The sequence below is a fragment of the Rhinoderma darwinii genome, chromosome 3, assembly GCF_050947455.1.
Source record: "Rhinoderma darwinii isolate aRhiDar2 chromosome 3, aRhiDar2.hap1, whole genome shotgun sequence".
Lineage (NCBI taxonomy): Eukaryota > Metazoa > Chordata > Amphibia > Anura > Rhinodermatidae > Rhinoderma > Rhinoderma darwinii.
In genome coordinates this window covers 157,107,272-157,130,680 of record NC_134689.1, presented here as the reverse complement: position 1 = coordinate 157,130,680, position 23,409 = coordinate 157,107,272, and the positions used below count along the sequence as shown (strand labels likewise).

The window sequence follows — 23,409 nt, the reverse complement described above, 5'->3', positions numbered from 1 at the left end:
ATCGGCGCTATTTGATAAATGGCAGCTGACCGCTTGGTATAGGCACCTGTAACTGCTATAAATGATGGGGTTCTGGTTTGGATACCAGTGAGTGGGCTCTGTTTGTGGGTACAGATCTTGAGTTGGAGGTACAGCTTTGGTATTATTACCATTAAGTTGGTACTGAAGATCTTGGGTGCTGTAAAGGTCCTCAGTGGCTGCTATAGGTTGGGTTTTGGTGGTCCGGTCCAGGTAGAGGACAAGTATCAGTAAGTAGATACAGTAGATATGTGTACAGGTCTGGAGGTGTAGATAAGACATGAGTATTGATGAGGGGGTTTTAGTTCTTGGTTCAGGTCTTGAGATGCGGGTTCAAGTTGAGGAGGTGTCTGGTTAATTAGACTAGTTCATCACTCTCTTCTAAATTACTGTCTGATCTTAAGTAGACATTCCTTATTTATACATTTGTAGAGCACATAGAGTATGTTCTGGACTCTCGCTGTCTTATTTACCCCTAGTATTTAGAGAAGTGAAACAGAGATGATGGAGAAGGAGGAGGTGGAGGAGACGACGGAGGAGGTGGAGTGGACGGAGGTCGAGGAGATAAACATTCAGCTGGAGCCGGAAGAGGTGGAGGAGACGGAGGTGGTGGAGGGGATAAACATTCAGCAAGAGACGGAGGAGGTGGAGTGGACGGAGGTGGAGGAGATAAACATTCAGCTGGAGGAGGTGGAGGAGATGGAGGAGGTGGAGGAAACAGAGGAGGTGGAGGAGATAAACATTCAGCAGGAGACGGAGGAGGTGGAGTGGACGGAGGTCGAGGAGATAAACATTCAGCTAGAGGCGGAGGAGGTGGAGGAGACTGAGGAGGTGGAGAAGAGAAACATTCAGCAGGAGATGGAGGAGGTGGAGTGGACGAAGGTGGAGGAGATCAACATTCAGCAGGACAAAGATGTGGTGGAGACGGAGGAGGTGGAGTGGACTGACTTGGAGGAGATAAACATTCAGCAGGACGAAGATGAGGTGGAGGAGACGGAGGAGGTGGAAGTGGAGAAGGTGGAGTGGACGCAGGTGGAGGAGATCAACATTCAGCAGGACGAAGATGAGGTGGAGACGGAGGAGAAGGCGTAAGTGGCAGAGACGGACTATCAGTTATTGCTGTATGTATATCCCTGTAAAGTATTGTGTAAGGAGTCAGGACGTTGATTTAATTGTATTATCAAAACTGGTGCAAAGTAAAAGTTGTGCCGTTGCCCATAACAACCAATCAGGTCACATCTTAATTTTCCAATGGGCCTTAGAAAAATGAGAGTTGCAATCTGAACTGCTCCTCCTTCACTTTACACTAGTTTTGATAAATCTGCAACGTCCATAGTAAAAAGACCACAAATTCTATCAATATGTTACATAGGACATAGAGCCCCAATGATCTCATTCATCAGGAAAACAGGGAAACCTTCATAAACTTTTTGTAGCTTTAGAGCCGACTCATTACAGAACATTACACACAGGATTATTCAGGTTTATCCCATCACATACTTTTTGCAATAGTTTGAGCTCCGTCTCATTAAGTCTCCACAGAACGGGACACATGAAAATCTCAGTACACATAACCTTATAGACTGATCCTGTGAAGTGTCCTCCACTCATCACATGGAGCTGATCTTATTTTCCTGGATTTTTCCTTTAGGACAAGACGCAGGTGGTGGAGACCTAAGTGCCTCAGAAGAAAAAAAGAGAAGTACATGTGAGTGATTGTCTGCCTTCAGTTTACCTGCAGCAGCCAATAGGTGGAGCTCCTATTATAGTCTATAATAAATCATCATGCAGTGAGCTCTCCCTAGTGGCGGTAGAAGTCTATAATTTAACCTTTTTTTTAATAAACTGCTCCAGGGGTGGGGGGACGTTCAAGGCACTAGGATCCCCCTTATGTTTCCTCATGTAGGAGTTGATGATTAATTCTTATCTTTCCCACGCAGAATCAGAGAGAATAGACAACAAAGGTAAGTACAAGACTATGCTTATTCCTCTAGCTTATTAGGACCAATAAAGGTAATAGAGGAGGATCACCCCCATCAGGATCCTCATCTATTAGATAGAGCCGAGAGACGCTCTCCCCTTAGAGGGACATTTAAAGCCCTACTTTGAACACTTGAGTTTCCTGGAGAGCTCCCCAAGTCTTGCCTCCTGATTGTGGGGGCACCTAGTCACAGGACCTCCATAATTAGCTCATCTCTCCAGGACGTGTCCCAAGGTTATCCAAGTGGTCACCTCAGTAATCCCCCTGCCCCAGTCTAAACCCTACTCGCCAGTCACCGCTGTCCCCACAAGACCCGTTCCCTCTCATGAAAGTCTCACCCTGGGTTTATCTTCTGTAGGTTCCTCAGATTTCTTTCTTGCTGCTTCAGCATTGACACCATCGAATAAGTGGCACGTTATCGTGAGGAGTTGCTGATGTTAAATTCTTAGAAAGTTCCTCTGGACATTGTCATCTGCTGCAACAGACAACCAGGAGTCATACAGCACTGTCCAGTGCCCCCCTGTCCAAAGCCGCACCAGGGGGCGTTCCTGCAGTGAAGTACTAGATCGCCCACCCCTAAGGATCCAGATGAAGAACAGGTTTGTTGGCCGGAACATTATTATTGGTGGTTTCCCATTATTTTATTTAGTAAATCTACAATGCAGCTCTCTTACAGGTGGAGCTGTATACTTTGTAACGTACTTTTCTTATCTAGCAGACTGTTCCACCTGGGAATCTCATTTCCGCTCTCCGACCGAGACCATCGCGCTCTCCAGGACTTCCAGTAACCGCACCGAGCAGGGACAAGAACCAGCTTCAGCCTGATCCTGTGGAAGTCTGACCCCCCCCCCCCCCGGATTGACAGCATAGACTCCAGACAAAAAACCTCGGCCCCTCGTTCAAGAACTCGGTATATGGCGAATTACCAGATATTCCATGGACGGCCACAGAAAAGTTTATAACATTTTACTTGTAAGAACGGAAAATCTTCAGGAAAACGGCAGAAAATAAAATATTATTAATAGTTCCTTACTCAGTGGAATCTCCTTGTTGGTCCCCCTCCCCCACCGGCACTGGAAAGCTGTATGTTGAGTGCAGTTGTTCCCAGTAGTTGACCATTATGGTGACTGTTCCACTTTGAGACATGTAATGGGTCATGTAAAGCCGTTCTGATAATCCAATCACACTTTAACTATTCAGGCCGAGTATGACTGCAGTGGAGGACGGGCAGTGTCCATTGACTTAAGTGGGTTCTGTACAATCTATCACCACAGGGAAACCAGCGAGGATCTAGTGAAGGAATTGAAGGAAAACCTGATACACTGTGTTATGTCTAGTGCAGGGTCCGCAGGGGTGGAGCATGAAGAAGTACATCTGATGTGGGGGACGGGAGACATACAAGAACCTGTACGGACCAGCCTGAGTGTCAGATAAAAGTGGGATCATTTCCAGGACAGGCAGCTTCCACACTCACTAGGGGGGAAGGAGATCTGAGGTATTCCTCACATGAAGGCTATATGGCAAATTATATATCTGTGCTTCAGAAGACATGAATTTCATCAAACCAGCAGTGTAGTTATAGGTAAAGCAGAAGGAGCAGTCACACCCGGACCCTGGTACTTGAACGACAAGTAATCACCACCATATAGTGCCCTCAATCATCTCATCATTCTGCCATACAATGCCAAATATCACCACCATACAGTGCCCTTATTCATCTCATCATACCGCCATACAATGCCAAATATCACCACCATACAGTGCCCTTATTCATCTCATCATACCGCCATACAATGCCAAATATCACCACCATACAGTATCCTCATCCATCATTATACTGCCATACAATGCCAACTATCACCACCATACAGTGCCCTCATCCATCTTATTATACTGCCATACAATGCCAAATATCACAACCATACAGCACCCTAATCCATCTCATCATTCTGCCATACAATGCCGAATAACACCACCATACAGCACCCTCATCTATCTCATTATACTGCCATACAATTCCAAATATCACCATCATACAGTGCCCTCATTCATCTCATTATATTGCCATACAATGCCAAATATCACCGCCATACAGTATCCTCATCCATCTCATTTGACTGCCATACAATACCAAATATCACCACCATACAGCACCCTCATTCATCTCATAATTCTGCCATACAATGCCAAATATCACCACCATACGGTGCCCTCATTCATCTCATCATAGTGTCATACAATACCAAATATCACCACCATACAGAAACCTCATTGATCTCATCATTCTGCCATACAATGCCAAATATCACCACCTTACAGTGCCCTCTTCCATCTCATCATACTGCCATACAATACCAAATATCACCACCATACAGTACCCTCATCCATCTCATCATACTGTCATACAATACCAAATATCACCACCATACAGTGCCCTCATCCATCTCATCATACTGCCATACAATACAAAATATCACCACCATACAGCACCCTCATCCATCTCATCATTCTGCCATACAATGCCAAATAACACCACCATACAGCAACCTCATCCACCTCATTATACTGCCATACAATGCCAAATATCACCACCAAAAATCACCCTCATCCATCTCATCATATGCCATACAATACCATACAGCACCTTCATCCATCTCATCATAGTGCCATACTTTGCCAAATATCACAACTATACAGTACCCTCATCCATCTCATAATACTGCCATACAATGCCAAATATCACCACTATACAGCACCCTCATCCATCTCATCATACCTCCATACAATGCCTAATATCACCAACATACAGAAGCCTCATCCATCTCATCATACTGCCATACAATGCCAAATATCACCAACATACAGAACCCTCATCTATCTCATCATTTTGCCATACAATTCCAAATAACACCACCACACAGCACCCTTATCCATCTCATCATACTGCCATACAATACAATACAATACAGCACACTTATCCATCTCATCATACTGCCATACAATGCCAAATATCACCACTATACAGCACCCTCATCAATATCATACTGCCATACAATGCCAAATATCACCACTATACAGCACCCTCATCCATCTCATCATACTGCCATACAATGCCAAATATCACCAATATACAGAACCCTCATCCATCTCATCATTTTCACATACAATGCCAGTTAACACCATAATACAGCACCCTCATCCATCTCATTATACTGACATACAATGCCAAATATCGACCACCATACAGCGCCCTCATCCATCACATTATACTGCCATACAATGCCAAATATCACCACTATACAGCGCCCTCATCTATCTCATCATACTGCCATACAATGCCAAATATCACCACTATACAGCACCCTCATCCATCTCATCATTCTGCCATACAATGCCAAATAACACCACCATATAGCACCCTCATCCATCTCATTATACTGCCATACAATGCCAAATATCACCACTATACAGCACCCGCATTCATCTCATCATACTGCCATACAATACCATATAGCACCCTCATCCATCTCATCACACTGCCATACAATGCCAAATATCACCAACATACAGAACCCTCATCCATCTCATCATTCTGCCATACAATGCCAAATAACACCACCATACAGCACCCTCATTCTTCTCATTATACTGCCATACAATGCCAAATATCACCACTATAAAGCACACGCATTCATCTCATCATACTGCCATACAATACCATATAGCACCCTCATCCATCTCATCACACTGCCATACAATGACAAATATCATCACCATACAGCACCCTCATCCATCTCATTATACGGACATGCAATGCCAAATATCAACCACCATACAGTGCCCTCATGCATCTCATCATACTGCCATACAATGCCAAATAACACCACCATACAGCAACCTCATCCACCTCATTATACTGCCATACAATGCCAAATATCACCACCATAAAGCACCCTCATCCATCTCATCATATGCCATACAATACCATACAGCACCTTCATCCATCTCATCATAGTGCCATACTTTGCCAAATATCACCACTATACAGTACCCTCATCCATCTCATCATACTGCCATACAATGCCAAATATCACCACTATACAGCACCCTCATCCATCTCATCATACTGCCATACAATGCCTAATATCACCAACATACAATCTCATTATAGTGCCATACAATGCCAAATACCACCACCATACAGCACCCTAATCCATCTCCTCATACTGTCATACAATGCCAAATTTCACCACCATACAGAACCCTCATTCATCTCATCATTCTGCCATACAATGCCAAATATCACCACTATACAGCGCCCTCATCCATCTCATTATACTGCCATACAATGCCAAATATCACCACTATACAGCACCCACATTCATCTCATCATACTGCCCATACAATACCATATAGCACCCACATCCATCTCATCACACTGCCATACAATGCCAAATATCACCAACATACAGAACCCTCATCCATCTCATCATTCTGCCATACAATGCCAAATAACACCACCATACAGCACCCTCATCCATCTCATTATACTGCCATACAATGCCAAATATCACCACTATACAGCACCCGCATTCATCTCATCATACTGCCATACAATACCATATAGCACCCTCATCCATCTCATCACACTGCCATACAATGCCAAATATCACCACCATACAGCACCCTCATCCATCTCATTATACGGACATACAATGCCAAATATCAACCACCATACAGTGCCCTCATTCACCTCATTATACTGCCATACAATGCCAAATATCACCACCATAAAGCACCCTCATCCATCTCATCATATGCCATACAATACCATACAGCACCTTCATCCATCTCATCATAGTGCCATACTTTGCCAAATATCACAACTATACAGTACCCTCATCCATCTCATCATACTGCCATACAATGCCAAATATCACCACTATACAGCACCCTCATCCATCTCATCATACTGCCATACAATGCCTAATATCACCAACATACAGAAGCCTCATCCATCTCATCATACTGCCATACAATGCCAAATATCACCAACATACAGAACCCTCATCTATCTCATCATTTTGCCATACAATGCCAAATAACACCACCACACAGCACCCTTATCCATCTCATCATACTGCCATACAATACAATACAATACAGCACACTTATCCATCTCATCATACTGCCATACAATGCCAAATATCACCACTATACAGCACCCTCATCCATCTCATCATACTGCCATACAATGCCTAATATCACCAACATACAATCTCATTATACTGACATACAATGCCAAATACAACCACCATACAGCACCCTAATCCATCTCCTCATACTGTCATACAATGCCAAATATCACCACCATACAGAACCCTCATTCATCTCATCATTCTGCCATACAATGCCAAATATCACCGCTATACAGCGCCCTTATCCATCTCATTATACTGCCATACAATACCAAATATCACCACCATACAGCACCGTTATTCATTACATACTGCCGTACAATACCAAATATCACCACCATACAGTATCCTCATCCATCTCATTATACTGCCATACAATACCAAATATCACCACCATACAGCACCCTCATCCACCTCATCATACTGCCATACAATACCATACAGCAGCCTCATTCATCTCATCATACTGTCATACAATACCAAATATCACCACCATACAGTGCCCTCATCCATCTCATCATACTGCCATACAATACAAAATATCACCACCATACAGCACCCTCATCCATCTCATCATTCTGCCATACAATGCCAAATAACACCACCATACAGCAACCTCATCCACCTCATTATACTGCCATACAATGCCAAATATCACCACCAAAAATCACCCTCATCCATCTCATCATATGCCATACAATACCATACAGCACCTTCATCCATCTCATCATAGTGCCATACTTTGCCAAATATCACAACTATACAGTACCCTCATCCATCTCATAATACTGCCATACAATGCCAAATATCACCACTATACAGCACCCTCATCCATCTCATCATACCTCCATACAATGCCTAATATCACCAACATACAGAAGCCTCATCCATCTCATCATACTGCCATACAATGCCAAATATCACCAACATACAGAACCCTCATCTATCTCATCATTTTGCCATACAATTCCAAATAACACCACCACACAGCACCCTTATCCATCTCATCATACTGCCATACAATACAATACAATACAGCACACTTATCCATCTCATCATACTGCCATACAATGCCAAATATCACCACTATACAGCACCCTCATCAATATCATACTGCCATACAATGCCAAATATCACCACTATACAGCACCCTCATCCATCTCATCATACTGCCATACAATGCCAAATATCACCAATATACAGAACCCTCATCCATCTCATCATTTTCACATACAATGCCAGTTAACACCATAATACAGCACCCTCATCCATCTCATTATACTGACATACAATGCCAAATATCGACCACCATACAGCGCCCTCATCCATCACATTATACTGCCATACAATGCCAAATATCACCACTATACAGCGCCCTCATCTATCTCATCATACTGCCATACAATGCCAAATATCACCACTATACAGCACCCTCATCCATCTCATCATTCTGCCATACAATGCCAAATAACACCACCATATAGCACCCTCATCCATCTCATTATACTGCCATACAATGCCAAATATCACCACTATACAGCACCCGCATTCATCTCATCATACTGCCATACAATACCATATAGCACCCTCATCCATCTCATCACACTGCCATACAATGCCAAATATCACCAACATACAGAACCCTCATCCATCTCATCATTCTGCCATACAATGCCAAATAACACCACCATACAGCACCCTCATTCTTCTCATTATACTGCCATACAATGCCAAATATCACCACTATAAAGCACACGCATTCATCTCATCATACTGCCATACAATACCATATAGCACCCTCATCCATCTCATCACACTGCCATACAATGACAAATATCATCACCATACAGCACCCTCATCCATCTCATTATACGGACATGCAATGCCAAATATCACCAACATACAATCTCATTATACTGACATACAATGCCAAATACAACCACCATACAGCACCCTAATCCATCTCCTCATACTGTCATACAATGCCAAATATCACCACCATACAGAACCCTCATTCATCTCATCATTCTGCCATACAATGCCAAATATCACCGCTATACAGCGCCCTTATCCATCTCATTATACTGCCATACAATACCAAATATCACCACCATACAGCACCGTTATTCATTACATACTGCCGTACAATACCAAATATCACCACCATACAGTATCCTCATCCATCTCATTATACTGCCATACAATACCAAATATCACCACCATACAGCACCCTCATCCACCTCATCATACTGCCATACAATACCATACAGCAGCCTCATTCATCTCATCATACTGTCATACAATACCAAATATCACCACCATACAGTGCCCTCATCCATCTCATCATACTGCCATACAATACAAAATATCACCACCATACAGCACCCTCATCCATCTCATCATTCTGCCATACAATGCCAAATAACACCACCATACAGCAACCTCATCCACCTCATTATACTGCCATACAATGCCAAATATCACCACCAAAAATCACCCTCATCCATCTCATCATATGCCATACAATACCATACAGCACCTTCATCCATCTCATCATAGTGCCATACTTTGCCAAATATCACAACTATACAGTACCCTCATCCATCTCATAATACTGCCATACAATGCCAAATATCACCACTATACAGCACCCTCATCCATCTCATCATACCTCCATACAATGCCTAATATCACCAACATACAGAAGCCTCATCCATCTCATCATACTGCCATACAATGCCAAATATCACCAACATACAGAACCCTCATCTATCTCATCATTTTGCCATACAATTCCAAATAACACCACCACACAGCACCCTTATCCATCTCATCATACTGCCATACAATACAATACAATACAGCACACTTATCCATCTCATCATACTGCCATACAATGCCAAATATCACCACTATACAGCACCCTCATCAATATCATACTGCCATACAATGCCAAATATCACCACTATACAGCACCCTCATCCATCTCATCATACTGCCATACAATGCCAAATATCACCAATATACAGAACCCTCATCCATCTCATCATTTTCACATACAATGCCAGTTAACACCATAATACAGCACCCTCATCCATCTCATTATACTGACATACAATGCCAAATATCGACCACCATACAGCGCCCTCATCCATCACATTATACTGCCATACAATGCCAAATATCACCACTATACAGCGCCCTCATCTATCTCATCATACTGCCATACAATGCCAAATATCACCACTATACAGCACCCTCATCCATCTCATCATTCTGCCATACAATGCCAAATAACACCACCATATAGCACCCTCATCCATCTCATTATACTGCCATACAATGCCAAATATCACCACTATACAGCACCCGCATTCATCTCATCATACTGCCATACAATACCATATAGCACCCTCATCCATCTCATCACACTGCCATACAATGCCAAATATCACCAACATACAGAACCCTCATCCATCTCATCATTCTGCCATACAATGCCAAATAACACCACCATACAGCACCCTCATTCTTCTCATTATACTGCCATACAATGCCAAATATCACCACTATAAAGCACACGCATTCATCTCATCATACTGCCATACAATACCATATAGCACCCTCATCCATCTCATCACACTGCCATACAATGACAAATATCATCACCATACAGCACCCTCATCCATCTCATTATACGGACATGCAATGCCAAATATCAACCACCATACAGTGCCCTCATGCATCTCATCATACTGCCATACAATGCCAAATAACACCACCATACAGCAACCTCATCCACCTCATTATACTGCCATACAATGCCAAATATCACCACCATAAAGCACCCTCATCCATCTCATCATATGCCATACAATACCATACAGCACCTTCATCCATCTCATCATAGTGCCATACTTTGCCAAATATCACCACTATACAGTACCCTCATCCATCTCATCATACTGCCATACAATGCCAAATATCACCACTATACAGCACCCTCATCCATCTCATCATACTGCCATACAATGCCTAATATCACCAACATACAATCTCATTATAGTGCCATACAATGCCAAATACCACCACCATACAGCACCCTAATCCATCTCCTCATACTGTCATACAATGCCAAATTTCACCACCATACAGAACCCTCATTCATCTCATCATTCTGCCATACAATGCCAAATATCACCACTATACAGCGCCCTCATCCATCTCATTATACTGCCATACAATGCCAAATATCACCACTATACAGCACCCACATTCATCTCATCATACTGCCCATACAATACCATATAGCACCCACATCCATCTCATCACACTGCCATACAATGCCAAATATCACCAACATACAGAACCCTCATCCATCTCATCATTCTGCCATACAATGCCAAATAACACCACCATACAGCACCCTCATCCATCTCATTATACTGCCATACAATGCCAAATATCACCACTATACAGCACCCGCATTCATCTCATCATACTGCCATACAATACCATATAGCACCCTCATCCATCTCATCACACTGCCATACAATGCCAAATATCACCACCATACAGCACCCTCATCCATCTCATTATACGGACATACAATGCCAAATATCAACCACCATACAGTGCCCTCATTCACCTCATTATACTGCCATACAATGCCAAATATCACCACCATAAAGCACCCTCATCCATCTCATCATATGCCATACAATACCATACAGCACCTTCATCCATCTCATCATAGTGCCATACTTTGCCAAATATCACAACTATACAGTACCCTCATCCATCTCATCATACTGCCATACAATGCCAAATATCACCACTATACAGCACCCTCATCCATCTCATCATACTGCCATACAATGCCTAATATCACCAACATACAGAAGCCTCATCCATCTCATCATACTGCCATACAATGCCAAATATCACCAACATACAGAACCCTCATCTATCTCATCATTTTGCCATACAATGCCAAATAACACCACCACACAGCACCCTTATCCATCTCATCATACTGCCATACAATACAATACAATACAGCACACTTATCCATCTCATCATACTGCCATACAATGCCAAATATCACCACTATACAGCACCCTCATCCATCTCATCATACTGCCATACAATGCCTAATATCACCAACATACAATCTCATTATACTGACATACAATGCCAAATACAACCACCATACAGCACCCTAATCCATCTCCTCATACTGTCATACAATGCCAAATATCACCACCATACAGAACCCTCATTCATCTCATCATTCTGCCATACAATGCCAAATATCACCGCTATACAGCGCCCTTATCCATCTCATTATACTGCCATACAATACCAAATATCACCACCATACAGCACCGTTATTCATTACATACTGCCGTACAATACCAAATATCACCACCATACAGTATCCTCATCCATCTCATTATACTGCCATACAATACCAAATATCACCACCATACAGCACCCTCATCCACCTCATCATACTGCCATACAATACCATACAGCAGCCTCATTCATCTCATTATACGGACATAGAATGCCAAATATCACCACCATACAGCACCCTTATCCATTTCATTATACTGCCATGCAATGCCAAATATCACCACCATGCAGCACCCTGAGCCATGTCATTATACTGACATACAATGCCAAATATCACCAATATACAGCACCGTCATCAATCTCCTCATTCTGCCAAACAATGCCAAATAACACCACCATACAGCACCCTCATTCATCTCATTATACTGCCATACAATGCCAAATATCACCACTATAGAGCACCCCCATCCATCTCATCATACTGCCATACAATACCATACAGCACTCTCATCCATCTTATCTTATACTGCCATACAATGCCAAATATCACCACCATACAGCACCCTCACCCATCTCATTATACTGACATACAATGCCAAATATCACCAACATACAGCACCCTCAATCATCTCATTATACCGCCATACACTGCCAAATATCACCACCATACAGTCCCCTCATCCATCTCATCATAGTGTCATACGATACCAAATATCACCACCATACAGTACCATCATCCATCTCATCATACTACCATACAATGCCAAATTACACCACCATACAGCACCCTCATGTATCTCATTATACTGACATACAATGCCAAATATCACCACTATACAGCACCCTCATCCATCTCATCATGCTGCCATACAATGCCAAATATCACCACTATACAGCACCCTCATCAATCTCAACATACTGCCATACAATACTATACCTAAATGGAGGACACCAAACAGTTCCCTAGAAAGTTCATGGTTGGTGGCCCATCACAATGATGTGCGGGCACTGTCGGGAACCGAGCCTCAGGCCCAAAATAAGCATGGCGGTAACGGTGGACCCGCTAAATATACAACAAAACCTATAACTAGGAGTCTGACACACGAAAAATGGGTTAAAAGATATGAAAGTTTATTGAATCAATTAAAATAAACACATATATAAAATTTGTAGAGATGCAAACCACAAGAAAAAAATGGACAACCAGAACACATGTCACACAGAACAGCACTGTGCGAACAGGCTGAGCACACCTGTGTTAAGTAACAGTCATAATGGTGTTCAAACAGCCAACCATGGGTCACTAAGAGGTACTGGGAGACAAATGCATCAAAAGTATATACACATTGGTAATTTAGTCTACCCAGTATGTCTAGGGCAGTAGTACATCACAGTTCCAGAGAGAACAAGTACATCGAGTAACAGGAAATAAAGATATATCCTAATGAACTGTGCATGATGTGCACATATCTCTTACCCATGACAGAGTGTAAGTGACTGCCATACAATGGCAAATATCACCACCATACAGAACCCTCATTCATCACATTATACCGTCATACAGTGCCAAATATCACCCCCATACAGTCCACTCATCCATCAAATCATAGTGTCATAGAATACCAAATATCACCACCATACAGCACCCTCATCCATCTCATCATGCTGCCATACAATGCCAAATATAACCACCATAAAGCACCCTCAAACATCTCATTTTACTGCTATACAATGCCAAATATCACCACTATACAGCACCCTCATCCATCTCATCATACTGCCATACAATGCCAAATATGACCATCATACAGTATCCTAATTCATCTCATTATACCACCCTACAGTGCCAAATATCACCAACATACAGTCCCCTCATCCATTTCATCATAGTGTCATACAATACCAAATATCACCACCATACAGTACCCTCATCCATATCATAATACTACCATACAATGCCAAATATCACCACCATACAGTATCCTCATCGATCTCATTATACCGCCATACAATACCAAATATCACCACCATATAGTACCCTCATCCATGTAATTATCATGCCAAACAAAGCAAATATCACCACCATACAGTATCCTCATCCATCTAATCAGACTACCATACAATGCGAAATATAACCACCATATAGTACCCTCATTCATCTCATTATACTGCCATACAATGCCAAATACCACCACCATACAGTACCCGCATCCACCTCATTATACTGCCATACAATGCCAAATACCACCATACAGTACTCTCATCCAACTCATAATACTGCCAGTTATCACCATCATACAGTGCCCTCATCCATCTCATCATACTGCCATACAATGCAAAATACCATCTTACAGTACCCTCATCCATCTCATTATACTGACCAACAATGCCAAATATCACCACCGTACAGTATCCTCATCCATCTCATCAGACTACCATACAATGCCAAATATAACCACCATACAGTACGCTCATCCATCTTATTATACTGCCATACAATGCCAAATACAACCACCATACAGTACCCGCATCCACCTCATTATACTGCCATACAATGCCAAATACCACCATACAGTACTCTCATCCAACTCATAATACTGCCAGTTATCACCATCATACAGTGCCCTCATCCATCTCATCATACTGCCATACAATGCGAAATACCATCATACAGTACCCTCATCCATCTCATTATACTGACCGACAATGCCAAACATCACCACCATACAGTACCCTCATCCATCTCATTATACTGCCATACAATGCCAAATATCACCACTATACAGCACCCTCATCCATCTCATCATACTGCCATACAATATCATACAGCACCCTCATCCATCTTATCTTATACTGCCATACAATGAAAATTATCACAACCATAAAGCACCCTCATCCATCTCAGTATACTGACATACAATGGCAAAAATCAACCACCATACAGCACCCTCATCCATCTCATTATACCGCCATACAATGCCAAATATCACCAATATACAGCACCTTCATCCATCTTATCATACTGCCATACAATGCCAAGTATCACCACTATACGGTACCCTAATTCATCTCATTATACTACCATACAATGGCAAATATCACCACTATACAACACCCTCTTCCATCTCATCATACTGCCATACAATGCCAAATATCACCACCACACAGCACCCTCATCCATCTCATTATACTGCCATACAATGCCAAATATCACCACTATACAGCACCCTCATCCATCTCATCATACTGCCATACAATATCATACAGCACCCTCATCCATCTTATCTTATACTGCCATACAATGAAAATTATCACAACCATAAAGCACCCTCATCCATCTCAGTATACTGACATACAATGGCAAAAATCAACCACCATACAGCACCCTCATCCATCTCATTATACCGCCATACAATGCCAAATATCACCAATATACAGCACCTTCATCCATCTTATCATACTGCCATACAATGCAAAATATCACCACCATACAGCACCCTCATTCATCTCATTATACCGCCATACAGTGCCAAATATCACCACCATACAGTCCCCTCATCCATCTCATCATAGTGTCATACAATACCAAATAACACCACCATATAGTGCCCTCACCCATCTCATTATACTACCATACAATGCCAAATATCACCACCATACAGTCCCCTCATCTATCTCATCATAGTGTCATACAATACCAAATATCAACACCATACAGTAGCCTGATCCATCTCATCATACTACAATACAATGCCAAATAACACCACCATACAGCACCCTCATCCATCTCATCATACTGCCATACAATGCCAAATATCACCGCCATACAGTATCCTCATCCATCTCATCATACTACAATACATTGCCAAATATCACCAATATACAGCACCCTCATCCATCTCATCATACTGCCATACAATGCGAAATATCACCACTATACAGCACCCTCATCCATCTCATCATACCGCCATACAATGCAAATATCACCAGCATACAGCACCCTCATTCATCTCATTATACCACCATACAGGGCCAAATATCACCACCATGCAGTCCCCTCATCCATCTAATCATAGTGTCGTACAATACCAAATATCAACACCATACAGTAGCCTCATCCATCTCATCATACTACAATACAATGCCAAATAACACCACCATACAGCACCCTCATCCATCTCATGATACTGCCATAGAATGCCAAATATCACCGCCATACAGTATCCTCATCCATCTCATTATACTGCCATTAAATCCCAAATATCACCACCATACAATGCCCTCATTCAACTCATTATACTGCCATACATTGCCAAATATCACCACCATACAGCACCCTCATTCATCTCATTAGACCGCCATTCCGTGCCAAATATCTCCACATTCAGCACCCTCATCCATCTAATTATACTGCCATACAGTGCCAAATATCACCACCATACAGCACCCTCATCCATCTCATCATACTACCATACAATGCCAAATATCACCACCATACAGCACCCTCATTCATCTTATTATATTGCCATACAATGCCAAATATCACCACCATACAGTACCCTCATCCATCTCATCATACTGCCATACAATACTGTTAGGAAAATTTTATAAATTGATGTATCGGAAACTATAATATGTATTGAGCTATATAAGTTTCTCTACAAAGATTTTTCTGCTGACAAAGTTTTTAATATGTTATCAGGTAGAGGGGGGTGGTCAGCTGAATTCCTTTAGGGAGAAAAGTGAAGTATTTACATAAGTGTCGAGGTCGAATAAAGAGATAAGAAAGCTGTCTAAGGACTGGTTTGAACAAGGTTTATTCCATGTATAAAAACCATGATACTCAAGGTAGCAGCAGACATTTGCTGATGGAGTTTTGATCTACCTGTCATAATGTCTCCTTATCGATAAGAAGAAAGACGCACCATTTTTATTCAGAGGACTCCTCAAATCTATTTGATAGGAACCTAAATTCTTCTATAATTTGGTCCTTCGAAGCCGGGAATTCAACATCTCCTGACCCCTCGTCTTCCCAAGGACTGCTTACCGTGCACGGGGTGAGTTATTCTATGAGCTCACTAAAAGAAACGCCTCCAGCTCAATTGCTGTGAAATAGAGGCCAGTCTTATGGGATGTATGGGGGCTGGAGTGAAGGATTCTAAAAGAACGTATAGAGAGGAATTGAGGATTCGAGTTTTCATCTGAATAAAGGTAAAATAATTTTGTTTATATATGTTTTTATTATTTTTTATATTTAGATGTATAAGGTTATGTGATAAAAACCTAAATTGGATCTTAGGTACTAAGACTGGGTCTTAGTTATATTAAGCACAGGTCTTAATATAAAAACCTGGGAATAACGGTTCTCAAGGTTAGTAGTCCATAGCCTGCGTGAGAAGGCTACAGGTAATAAATAACTCTGTGCAGCACGTAAAAGATAAAGTACTTAGAGATTTGGAGGATCTCCTATAGTTTAAGGATTATAGAGTGTTAAAGAGGCTCTGTCACCAGATTTTGCAACCCCTATCTGCTATTGCAGCAGATAGGCGCTGCAATGTAGATTACAGTAACGTTTTTATTTTTAAAAAACGAGCATTTTTGGCCAAGTTATGACCATTTTTGTAGTTATGCAAATGAGGCTTGCAAAAGTCCAAGTGGGTGTGTTTAAAAGTAAAAGTCCAAGTGGGCGTGTATTATGTGCGTACATCGGGGCGTTTTTAATACTTTTACTAGCTGGGCGCTCTGACGAGACACATCGGCACCAGAGGCTTCAGTTGATTCTGCAGCAGCATCGGCGTTAGCAGGTAAGTCGATGTAGCTACTTACCTGCAAACGCTGATGCTGCTGCAGAATCAACTGTAGCCTCTGGTGCCGATGTGTCCTCGCTCGTCTGACACGATGCAGGACCTGTGAGTGACGTCACAGCGTGATCTGGCAGAAGCTGGGCGTTCTGAAGAGAAGTGGATGATACTTCTCATCAGAACGCCCAGCTAGTAAAAGTATTAAAAACGCCCCGATGTACGCACATAATACACGCCCACTTGGACTTTTACTTTTAAACACACCCACTTGGACTTTTGCAAGCCTCATTTGCATAACTACAAAAATGGTCATAACTTGGCCAAAAATGCTCGTTTTTTAAAAATAAAAACGTTACTGTAATCTACATTGCAGCGCCTATCTGCTGCAATAGCAGATAGGGGTTGCAAAATCTGGTGACAGAGCCTCTTTAAGATTATTTGTTGTGTTAAGTTCAATATTGTGGTTAAAAGTATTGAATGTTTGAGATATGAGAGGAACAGCTTTGTCTTTGTAAGTGTCTGAATTGTGCTGTGTAAGGTAATGATGTGTATAGGTTTGTGCTTCTGTGAATGTATGATGTAAAACATATATGAGACTCCTTGACTGTGAAGAATTAATGTATGAGGGTTAAATAAAACCCTGTGTGAATAAGGGAGTCCGATTAGGTGTGGTCCTAGGTAAAACTGTTACCAGGACAAATTCGTAGGAAAAATACTGTTGAAACACCCAGGAACATTAAGTATATGACTGATCAGCATAATACTTGTAAATATTGGTGAGTGTGATAGGAAACATTAAGAAATTAAACTTTTTACTAATGTATTAACATGGAGAATGATGACGTGTCTTGTAGGAGAACAGAAGTTATGCTGATTCTATTGTGTGAGTTACCAGACAGTCACAGGAATTCCATCTGTTCAACTAACCATTGTATATAATAAATTAACCTTTATCTTTACCGCATTATATTATGTAGACATGTGCCAGTGGTACTAGGTCTCTCTATCTCCTGGTGTGCATACGTCATATTGGCTATATAAACTGCTGTAATTAATGATTTGATGTCCAATCTCCATAGGAAAATTTTGGTTTATATTATAGATTGCAGAATATGTGTAATATTGTAAAATATGTAATATTGTTATACTAACTGTATGTTTGCTGTTTGAATGGACGGAAGTATATGGTATAGTCTCTCTGTGTTATACAGACTTATCCACCAGAATGTGGGCCTAAGTTGAGAGACTTTATTATAAACTCTGTGTGTGAAGTGGCGGGTAACCACTCCCGTCCGCGAATCTGGACAGCACTCTTGCATGTCCACGTTGTGACTATTATTGCGCTCGTGGTCAGGAGTGAGTTAGCAAGTTAACAATTGAGAAAAGTAAGATAGAAGTGTATGTATGACTTGTTTTGTATACATAAATTCTGCATGGATTCTGTTGGGGTTATAAGTGTTTTCTACTATACTTCTATGTTGTGTTCTCTTGTGATGTGGATGTATGGACTGTTCTGTCACTAACAATACGGTGAATGGGTAAAAGAAGGACCTTTGAAAGGTGTGTGAATGTATAAGGCAAGTGAAGGGTTACCCATGAACTGTCTGTCTGCTATGAGGGACAGTAAAAGTCTCTGAATCCCATAAAAGGTCCGCTGTCTAATCTAATGCTCCGTGTTACACTCAGTAGCAGGAGTTAGTAGATAGTGAAGGAGGGAATGTTTGTGTACCCTTTGTATCTATAAGAGTGTTTCTCTATTGTATATTTCTACACCTCCTTACTATATATATATATATATATATATATATATATATATATATATATATATATATATATATATATAAAAAAAAGTGTATCTCTATTGTATATTTCTGTGCCTGTGCTTGAGTTACCGTATATGTCGGCGTATAAGACGACTGGGCGTATAAGACGACCCCCAACTTTTACCCTTAAAATATAGAATTTAAGATATACTCACCATTTCGTGCAGGAGCGCTTCACTATGGCCATCGGCGGCAGGACCCAGGACTCTGTCTCTTTGAACTCGCGCATGCGCAGATAGGCGAGGTACATGATGGGGTTAATTACTATTAATGTGAGGAACATGGAGGGTAAATTCATCGCACCTCGCGCCTCACATTAATAAGTGAATGAAAGCCGTGTTTATTTCATTTTTTTACAGCGTACACATCATAAATGATGCAAAAACATTGTTGTCCGCGCCATTACTGAATGTGTGTATTTTATGTATTGAGACTTATTTTAATGTTTATTGTAAAAAAGGTGAAGGTGTATTTTTTTTAAAATGTAACCATACTTTGTTTTTACTTTATTTTTAAACTTTAATGTACTGACATATATCAGATATGTGCCAGTACATTAGCCTGTGGACAGATAGCACACAGGCAGTTGTTAGGACATACTTGGGTATATCCTAACAACAAGAGATATGGTCAGACAGCCCTGGGGTCCGTCAATAGACCCTGGGCTGTCTGCCCATATATGGTATGGCCCTCGATCGCGTCACAGGAATTCCCTGTGACGCGATCCAGGGGCATCCCCCCTTCTCACTTTCCCCTGAATGCTGCAGTCAGCTGTGATCGCAGCATTCACGGGAATAACGGCGGAGATGAGAGGTTCTCTGATCTCCGGCGTTATAGAGCGGGGCTGCGGCTGTGTAATACAGCCATTGCCCCGCTCCTGACAGGAAGTGCGCGCGCGGTCAGCATGAGGAGATGCGGCCGGCGCTGCACTAATGAGCGGCAGTTCAGGCACTGAAGACAACATGGGGGTGCTTTGTAGCGCGCCCGCCATGTTCTGTCTTCAGTGCCGCAGATCATTAGTGCAGCGCCGGCCGCATCACATGATGCTGACCCCGCGCGCATATGTCAGGACTCAGGAGCGGGGCTGTGGCTGAATTACACAGCCGCAGCCCCGCTCTCATAGTCATGTGTACTATACTGAGCTGTGCGGCTGCAACGTGCATCCCTAATATCCGACAATATCCGGCATATAAGACGACCCCACACTTTTGACATTTTTTTAAGGGTGTAGAAAGTCGTCTTGTACGCCGATATATACGGTACTAATCTCTGACTCAGGGGCGTAGCTAAAGGCTCATGGGCCCCGATGCAAAAATTCTTACTGGGCCCCCCCCCCGCAAACTTCTCATGGCTGACGGTCCGTAGCTTTCAGCTGCATCGCTGGGTCTCCTAAGTGACCCAACAATGCAGCACTAGCAGCCGGGGGCGTCACTAAGGCTGGGTTCACACACCCTATTTACGGACGTAATTCGGGCGTTTTAGCATTGAATTATGTCCGAAAATGCAGCTCAAAAGCGTTGGCAAACATCTGCCCATTCATTTGAATGGGTCTTACAATGTTCTGTGCCGACGTTCATTTTTTTTTACGCGCCGCTGTCAAAAGGCGGCGAGTAAAAAAGACGCCCGCGTCAAAGAAGTGCCTGTCACTTCTTCAGACGTAAATGGAGCCGTTTTCCATGGACTCCATAGAAAAACAGCTCCAATTACGTCCGTAATGGACGCAGCGAAAGACGCCTGCAAATGCCATTACGGCTGAAATTACGGTGCTGTTTACTCCTGAAAACAGCACCGTAATTTCAGCCGTAACAGACGCTGCCGTGTGAACATACCCTCAGGGGTTAAAATGTCAGGGAAATAGCCCCAATACATATGTGTCCGCCCAAAAAAAAGTGTGTATATGAGACAGCATAGCATATCTATAGCACTACGACCCTAGAAACTATGGATAGGATTAGATACAGTGGCTCAGCAGACAGTATCACACATGATAGGATTAGATACAGTGGCTTAGAAGGCAGTATCACACATGATAGGATTAGATACAGTGGCTGAGCAGACAGTATCACACATGATAGGATTAGATACAGTGGCTCAGCAGACAGTATCACACATGATAGGATTAGATACAGTGGCTCAGCAGACAGTATCACACATGATAGGATTAGATACAGTGGCTCAGCAGACAGTATCATACATGATAGGATTAGATACAGTGGCTCAGCAGACAGTACCACACATGATAGGATTAGATACAGTGGCTCAGAAGGCAGTATCACACATGATAGGATTAGATACAGTGGCTCAGCAGACAGTATCACACATGATCGGATTAGATATAGGGCCCAGCAGACAGTATCACACAAGATACGATTAGATACAGGGCCCAGCAGACAGTATCACACATGATTGGATTAGATACACAGCTCAGCAGACAGTATCACACATGATTGGATTAGATACAGGGCCCAGCTCGCTGACATTGCGTCTCCAGCGCTGGACCCAGGATAGGTAAGAATAATAATTTTGCTTCTTCATTTGATACTGATTATTTTTGTGTGTTTGTGTTTTTTTTACAGGTTCGGTTGTTGGACTTCGGATTTGAGGACTTCAATGACGGCGTTTTTTTTATTCTCAATAAAATGGTTAATGAGGGTTGTGTTTTTTTATTTCAATAAAATACTTTTTCTATGTGCTTGTATCTTTTTAAACTTTATTATCACCGCCTTAGTAATGGCCGCTGGCTGATTGACAACCTCCATTACTAAGGCGAGGCTTAATGTTAGCCGGTGCAGAGGCTACACTAACCCCCATTATTATCCCGGTACCCACCGCCACCAGGAGTACTGAGAAGAGCTGGGTACGAACCAGTACTGTAGTGACGGGCAGGCACCGGGGTGGCCGCAGGCTGGTAGTATTAGGCTGGGGAAGGCCAAAAACAGTGGCCCTTCCCACCCTTGTAATGCTGCCTGCTGCCTGCTGTGTTGTATCCCCCACATCGTTCTTTCCAATTATTATTATTATTTTTTTTTTTTAAATGACGTGGGGTCCCCCCCATTTTTCATAACCAGCCAGATACAATAAAGCAGCAGCAGCCTAGCATCACCAGGGTAGGAAGGGCCACTGTTTTTGGCCTTTCCCCTCCTGATAATACCAGCCTGCGGCCACCCCAGTGGCCGACCATCACTACAGATGGTCAGGTACTGCATCGTACCCGGCTCTTCCCAGCACCC

At 42.3% G+C, this 23,409-nt stretch overlaps 1 protein-coding gene across 3 annotated transcripts; it reads left to right on the top strand.

Moving 5' to 3' along the window:
- The first annotated feature begins 293 nt into the window (after positions 1-293).
- Positions 294-3,031, top strand: LOC142747903 (uncharacterized). 3 transcript variants are annotated; one of them, XM_075855015.1, is made up of 5 exons: positions 294-1,106; positions 1,670-1,726; positions 1,959-1,982; positions 2,358-2,598; positions 2,718-3,031. In XM_075855015.1, the coding sequence occupies exons 1-4, from the start codon at positions 520-522 to the stop codon at positions 2,404-2,406; spliced, it is 717 nt and encodes a 238-aa protein (XP_075711130.1). In that variant the 5' UTR covers positions 294-519; the 3' UTR covers positions 2,407-2,598; positions 2,718-3,031. The 3 variants fall into 3 exon arrangements, with proteins under 3 accessions (XP_075711130.1, XP_075711129.1, XP_075711131.1); XM_075855014.1 differs by having other exon boundaries at positions 2,715-3,031; XM_075855016.1 differs by lacking the exon at positions 1,959-1,982 and having other exon boundaries at positions 2,715-3,031.
- Positions 3,032-23,409: the final 20,378 nt, after the last annotated feature.

Bases quoted from the DNA above. Each gene is read 5' to 3' on its own strand.
- LOC142747903 (XM_075855015.1), top strand. From the start codon at position 520: ATGATGGAGAAGGAGGAGGTGGAGGAGACGACGGAGGAGGTGGAGTGG. The intron at 1,107-1,669 runs GTAAGTGGCAGA...TTTTTCCTTTAG, and splicing joins GTGGAGACGGAGGAGAAGGC to GACAAGACGCAGGTGGTGGA. The intron at 1,983-2,357 runs GTAAGTACAAGA...TATCTTCTGTAG, and splicing joins AGAGAGAATAGACAACAAAG to GTTCCTCAGATTTCTTTCTT.